At 34.4% G+C, this 7828-nt stretch overlaps 1 protein-coding gene across 1 annotated transcript; it reads right to left on the minus strand.

Moving 5' to 3' along the window:
• On the minus strand, positions 1-6215 carry myo (growth/differentiation factor myoglianin). The gene is made up of 2 exons (XM_073089677.1): positions 5583-6215; positions 1-1119 (listed from the first exon to the last, which is right to left on the minus strand). Exons 1-2 carry the CDS (start codon positions 5910-5912, stop codon positions 736-738), a joined length of 714 nt encoding a protein of 237 aa, XP_072945778.1. The 5' UTR covers positions 5913-6215; the 3' UTR covers positions 1-735.
• Positions 6216-7828: the final 1613 nt, after the last annotated feature.

The following is a 7828-nucleotide window of genomic DNA, read 5'->3' on the forward strand; positions in this document are numbered from 1 at the left end:
TAAACAATCCGTATAATTAATGTAAATCCATAAAATTTTGAACAGTTTCTACATGGTGCCGACACAGATCCCGAAGACTGGAATGGTCGCCTTATATATAAGTCAGCCGTAATCCCAAAACTTTTCAAAATGTTTACTAGCAATCTATTACCTTATTTTCTCAGGGTCCCATCCAAAAGTTCCTATCAACCAAACTATCCCGAAAACGTGAATCAAGACAATAAATATGTATACAGACTGATACTCACGAACTTTCAATGATAAAGAAGACTTAGTACAATTTAAAATCTAGATGTACATACGTACAAAGTCATTCACGTCACACACCACAAAGATTTACAGTCTTCACCGAATATCACAAATAACAATTCACCACACTAAGCCCCAAGTAGCTCCGTGATATGGTACTGATAAGAACACAAGACGAGATAAAACGTTAATTAAATGCTGTGCTATTCTGTTTTTTGTAAGAAAGCGAAATATCAAATTCTTCAAGTCAAGAGATGATTGATGTAATATAGCATTCCATAAGAAGATTTCTCGAAGATAACTTTTATGGTTTTTGAAATAAAAAATGATTTGACTTCAAATATCTCAGCAATCTGAATTTTGCTATATTTCAAAATAGCACGTTTCGAATTTTGGAATCAAATAATCATTGTTCAATTTTTCAAAGTTGCAAGTCTTGTGATTCGTTCCAGTGGCGTTAGACTTGGAGCAATCAGAAGACAGTTGCTATGAGCAGCCGCAGCTCTCGACGACCATTCCTGGGATGGTACCATAGATGATGTTTAGATCGTTGTCGAAGTACAGCATGGAGATGCTGCTCATTCTCCTCGGAGCGCAGCAGGGTCCTCCGCTGCCTTGGGGTGCGGCTAAGTGGACTAAGTGCGTGTGAGGGTATCTCTGGAGGAAGCTGTACGGGCATTCCCCGCTGCAGTAGTTCGCGTCGTACTGCTTCGGAGCTATGATCCAGTCCCAACCGAACTCCTCGAAGTTGACTGACAAAGGGTACCGGCAGCACCGGACCTCCTTGGAGCTCTCCGTGCAGTCCATGCCGATCATCCGCCGCGTCCTCTTATGCGAATTGTCTCTTAGACTTACTTCTATGTATGGCATCTGGAACAATAAACGTCAAATGAAGAGCGAATGTAGAACAATTTGTAAAAGATAAGGGAACAAAGGATAAGTTGTAACGATTTTATTTAGAAAATTGATGAGTTCTGCAGCTTGCGTATGTTCCAATTTCTGGTCGGTATTTTCATAAGTGATACAAATTTCGATTTTGTAAATGAATTATTTAGATTTTATAAATATAGGAAATATTACCTACGATGTTACAACTAAAAATATTTTGAATAGTTTTAATTCAGTGAAAGACTTTTTCCACGGTTTGTTACATAGGTACTTGAGGTGCGTAGGATTTCCTTCTTTATATGGAAAGTTTTAAAATTTGTCTGTGCAGATAAACAGCTAAACATCTTAAAAACGAACATCTTCTTCTGGTATTTATAGAAAAATGTAAAATAGCAGTTATTTTTAGTTCATTGTGTGCTGAAATACGTACGTAGTGTGATAACTGATAACAATTTGTTCAACCATATTCTTATATTGCCCTATGTTATAGATTGCACGGATGCATGAAAATCACCCAGACCCCATAAAATTTAATTCATCAAAAAGATTTTTCGACCACAACCAATGAACACGGAACTTCATGGCTGGTACCAATAAGTTGTATAGAATCTTATCACTATTAGAACTGTGTCATTTTGCGCCAAACCGAACCTCACACATAAATAAATAGGTTATCATTGAATTTTTTGCCTTCAAAAATTGTAATTTGTCGTCAGATTATCTAAATAGTTCGTGTGATCATGACCTTATTAATTATGTGATAAATGATTATGAAATATTAAATAAATAGCGGCCAAGTCCGTGTCGCACCGTGCAACGCGTGTTCCGTACTCGGTTAAAACATTATTTTCATGTTGCTAATTTTACATTATATTTTATGGTATTCAAAATACCGAACGTTATTTCGGCAGCCGCTAATTTCAATATCCACATTCCAAATATAAAAAAATCACAACACTATTATAATAACCCAGTAATAGCATGCTAGCTTGCAGTCCACCTGATGTTTTTTTATTTTATACAATTCCATGTTCTTCCTGAAGACCATTTACTAATGCCTAACACATGAAAACTAAAATGGTCACCTCACATTTGTAGTAACTCAGCTGACTTTCACAACGTTCCATAGAAAGTCAGAAATACTTTCCGATGAAACCCTATTGGTGGTAAGGTGGTAGGTTCAAGTGACAAAAGTTTCAATATTATAAAGGTTCGAATAAACTTATTTGGCTACGGATCCCTGAAAATTAATAAAACTAAAACGAAAGAATAAGATGCAATTAACGTATCTTTATCATTTCATGCGTATATAGAAATCTACTGCGTGTAATTTTTTAAATCATTTGAATAAGTAGGTACCTATTTCTATTTACATATATTACTGTCCTTAATATTTTGAACTGCGTGATTTTTCAACTATAAATAATATTATATCGTTGGTCCCATCTTGTCTGCAAAATAAAAGTAATCTAAATTTTTTATAGAAGCTCTAAGCTTTGCCTACAGCATGTTAAGTGTTCATTGGCGTTTATGGAGACATGTAGCCGCATCTAAATTACGCTGGAGTCGGACTTATGTCTATCTTCTGGACTTATGACTTATATAGTCCATCTGCAAAATAACTTTACCAATGCCCAGACCACACTTTGTAATCCTGTACTCTTACCATGAGTTTTCAAAACATCCCACAATTTTACGTTACGTTTACTCAATCCATTATTCTGTTCCGTTTGATTCAGTAGACTGAGTAAACGTAACAATAAGTAAGTGCTCAAGTCTTTTTGTCTATATCACATGTTCGCAAAACAGAGACAAAACATAAAGCGCTATTTTGTCAATTTAGACATTTAATGTTACGCTACTGACACTATAGTTCGGATACAATCCGCTAGGGGCGCTGTTTGGAATTTGTATGGGCAAATACGTAAACAAATACCAAAACAGTCATATTTGTCAAAACGTAAAAATTCATGGTAAGGGTCATAAGGCGGTTAGCTACATCATCAACACATTACTGTCCCACTGTTGGACTGAGTTGACTCAAAGCGAGATGATTAGACCATTCACCATGGACTTGTCCACTACGCTAGACAAGTGCGATTGATTAGTTGTATTGCTTTTGCCCTTTTATGATTATGCTCTAGGCTCTGTTGACTCATTTTTATAAACTGATAAACCTTAATTACTAGACGTATACGAACGTCTACAAATATAATATTGAAGTTACAAACGAGAATGTAGTCCACCTAATGGTACGTGGCTACCAAAGTTCTAACTTACTACCTACCTACTAGAGTCCTAGAAGTCGGCCATAGATGTGTTACTATCTCCTCGGGTATAATTTAGAACGAATCGGATAAATATGTCTCCCTTACCACACCCTTCAAACCAGAACACAGCAGCGATTAACACTGCGGTTATTAGGCAGAAATAGGTGTGGCGGTGGTGCTGCCGGAGTCGAACCATAGAATTCTACCACTATAAGTGCAATAAATAAATATAAGCGAATCCGCAGGGAAAACCTAGTCAGCTGATAACAGTCGGACTTATATGAACTCATGAGTCCGATTGACGCCGCCGCTCGATAAAAAATATTGATAACAATTTATTGCACTAAATTCAGTCTGTACCTATAATTTTTAACATAACGTTTGACTGTCTTCGTCGACCTATTACTGTCCCACTGCTGAGCACGTCAGCAGCGGGACTCCTCTTAGAGTGAGGAGGGATTAGACCATAATCCACCGCACTACCCAAGTGCGAATTGGTAGACTTCACAATTTCACATACCTTTTAAGAACTTAAAAAAATTGAAGATCTCTCAGGTGTACTATACAATTGAGAGATCTTCAATTTTTTTCCTTACAATGTTTTCCTTCACGCAGCAAGTGATAATGATTTTGTAATACCCACATTACTTTGAAAAATCAAACATTCATGCGTGGGATTCGAACCTGGGAACAATTTAGAGGCCGCATTTTAACCACTAGGCTATCTACCTATTACTATCCCACAGCTGAGCACAGGTCTCTCAGAATTTAAATATTACTGCCAAAAATGTGGCCTCTATTTCGTAACGCTTAATAAGAATGAACTTGACCGAATTATTGACCCTACAATTGACAAATTCGACCGAATATCAATTATGTCTACGATATCTATTTTGAGGCCCGACTATTTAAAACGGTGATTTCCGTACTCAGAAGCAAGGGTTGTTTAAAAAAAATATATTTTTTGATTAATAAGTTCAAAACTCCAAAATTTATATATGGTACGGTTTTTTCTTATTTTTACCGACTTCCCAAAGAAGAGAGGTTATCTATTTATTGTACGCGTATATTTTTTTAATTAATCATGAAATTTTGTTTCCTAAAAAATGGTGGAAAATATTCAATTTTTTTTGTGTTTAACATATTATACTTTTGACATATCGTATTATATTAAAGATTCTAATACAGAGAGTTTACGTATCCTAGCAGTTGAATGAAACTATGAAACACAGATCTAAGTCTCAAATCACACACAAAATCAAACTACATTTACAATAAAATCGTAAAACACTATAATCAAAAACGCAAATGTGAACCGAGCCTAAAACAATGTATCACGATAAAAATCGCTAACATTCCTCGAGAATAAATTTAGACAACAACTATTTACATACTTTCACCGATTGCAGCAATTCCACTAGTGGGCGGTAATGAGATGACGGAAATGGGGCACGCGCGATTTGACACATATCTTTCCCACACACTTTAGCTTCCGTACCGAATCTTGTTGCTATGCGATTTTTATCTTTCGCGCAATTTAAGATTTGCACCAAAAAGTTTAAACTGTTTTAGCGCACTTTTTGAGTGTATTTGAATGATGATAAGAATCACCTGTTAAGATAGGCTTTAATCTTACAGGAAGAGGTAAACTACTGACCTTGAAACTTATGTAATTGTGAGAGTAATTAGGCAATTATGATAAATTAATAGTATCAATTTTGACGAATATAATGATATTGATTAAGATTGTAATAACTATGATAACAATTACGATACTGGTGATAAAACAGATCGTTTACAGAGTTAGACTTTACATAAAAACTATTAATAAAACATTTGTGTAATTAAATACATATTTCTGGCCTAGTGTAACTAAGTTTATGTCTATTTTTAAATAAGTAAAAATTACATTTTAAGGAATTAAAAAAGATTAGGCAAGATATGTTATCTTGCACCTAAACATAGATAAAATCTTAGTTTAGATAAATCGAAGGAAGTCGAGTTGCTAATTATCACAATAATTCATTTACTTGTCGCTGTCAAATACGTTATATTGGTAGCTTAATCGTTACATATCCTCTGTATCTATAAATTTACAACGTCTAAATAAATTTTTTAGTTTATTTCTTGGCATTTAATCATGAAGTATTATAAAAAAAAGAGTAAAAGGCTTACCAAAGCGTTATTTGATTCTGAGCTCGGATGCGGCACAACCAAACTCATCCTATTCTTCGAGTCTTGTACTCTCACAACTATTGCTAGGTTCTCCCGTGGCAGTCTGAAGAACTCCGCGACCATGTTGGTCACGTTCACCTTCACCCACTTCCCAAACTTCAGCTCCTGTCTCGTCATCTTTATGGAACTTTCTGAGTAGGGCACCGATGCCTTGTTCCCCTGACTGTTCCGAGTCACTCGGTTCACTTGTAGTGATATGGTGAAGTGATCGTCAGTGGCCAACGTCACGTTGTGTCGCGGCTCCAGCTCCTGCACGTGGATGTTCAGCATCGCCTCGTCTACCTCGTTCTGGAGTACTTTGCTCGTGAACCTGAAGTTTATCACCTTCAGCCCTTTGAAGTGACTGTGCCGCCGTGAGTCTGGAATTGTAATTTAAGTTTGTAATTTCCGTTATTAATATTATATCTGTTTGATCAATAGTTTTTGTGAAGTGTGACAAATATTTGATCCAACATTGGTCCGGCGACCGATAAACTTTAACAAACAAATTAAATATACATAAAAAAGTCTTGCCAGTTTGCCATCTAGCCAAATATACCCGAAATATATGATATACTTAAACCTAAAGTCAATTACGTAACTTATTGTACGCAGATTATTTTGATTATTTTTTTATAAGCTACCAGGAAGATATTGTGAGATATAAGACCAAATGTCACAGATAAAAAACATAATTAGCTTGACATTTGGCGATATTAACTAATTATAACGATATTTTAATATAGGAAGGAAAGTGTACCTATTTTGAATTAAATAAATGTTGGTTAGTTTACAATCGTAACATTTGTTTTATAATAATTAATTCGTATTGTTTAAGAATGATATTCACTGTTATTTTTACTAGATAAAAATAATTAAATATCATTGAATACTTGTTGATAAAAAGCGATAACGAAGTTATTTAAAACACGTTATAAATAGCGTTACTATGTTCTCAATTTATCATGCGTTTAGACTTTGTAGCTCTATTCTGTTTATAGAGTTTCTTAGTACTAAAAGATGATAATATTTCCAGAACCGTAAAATTAGCTTAACACTAGATTTCCGTTTAAATGATTCACACAAAGACTAAAAGGGGAAAATTCTGTAACACTATTTTCCTGTATTCATTACAAAATGATTCATTTACTTAACTTACAAACAACAATATCACATTTTTTTTCATTTTTATAGCAATAAAATTTACCTACTCAACGCTTACTCTGTCCAAAAATCTTACTGATGAATTAAAACCTTTACTCCGATCATAAAAGATCGTATTTTACCAATCCCATTAATATCACATCCATTTCGCTCTACATACAAAAACTTTATGGACATATAACGCAATAGAGCCGCCACTCTACACACTATACCCACAAAATTCATTCATCAATCATCATTCATTCAAATGTGATAGTTAAAAAGATTGGAAAACGTACAATCTGTACGATCTTAACCTTAGTTCTAAAAAAAGACAAACTGCATCGAAAAATTGATGACTGTGAAGTTTCCGCAACTTGTCAACAGATGGCGCCACACGTATCCTGAATCACGCTTTTGAAGTTTTCTAAACATTTTGTATACAAACTCCGAACTGAAATTAAGTAAGCTCCGTTGTTATGTGACGTTTTCGATGCAGTTTATCTCTTTAATTAGTTTAGAGTTATTCACAGTTCATTTACATAAAGATCCTTAATGTTAACTTAAATCTACTTTAATATAATGTCTTAAACTATTAAGAAAAACTTTTTATCCTGTGATACGGTAGAGCGATGACTCCTCGATAGGATATCTGAAAAGATAAGAAAATTGTTTTAGCTTTTCAGATAATACTAGCTGACCCGTCAAACGTTGTGTTGCCATATAAATAAAAAAATGTTAAGGGTGAACAACCCTTATCACTTAGGGATATGAAAAAAAGATAGTAGCCGATTCTCACTCCTACTGAATATAAAATTTGGTGAAAATCGGTAAAGCCTTTCGGAAGAATACCGTAAGTAACATTGTGACATGAGAATTTTATATACGAGTATAAGATAATGATATGATAAATTGGAGCTAAATGAAAGGCTTTAGAAGTTTTTTTTTTTTTATTTTGAAAAAAACTTAGGTGTGTAGATTTCATTGGTATGATCTTTAGTTGACCGGTATAGATAATAATTTAATTTAATTATAAGCAGGTAGTTTTGAAAAATTATAGGTGC

The sequence above is a fragment of the Epargyreus clarus genome, unplaced genomic scaffold (assembly GCF_041222505.1).
Source record: "Epargyreus clarus isolate Ecla_fem2 unplaced genomic scaffold, WU_Ecla_fem_2.2 ptg000031l, whole genome shotgun sequence".
Classification (NCBI taxonomy): Eukaryota; Metazoa; Arthropoda; class Insecta; order Lepidoptera; family Hesperiidae; genus Epargyreus; species Epargyreus clarus.

What these genes read in the sequence shown, in the direction of transcription:
- myo (XM_073089677.1), bottom strand. Translation starts at nt 5,912, where the DNA reads ATGCTGAACATCCACGTGCAGGAGCTGGAGCCGCGACACAACGTGACG. An exon ending in CAGAATCAAATAACGCTTTG is followed by an intron (nt 1,120 to 5,582) that starts GTAAGCCTTTTA and finishes TTATTGTTCCAG; the next exon opens with ATGCCATACATAGAAGTAAG.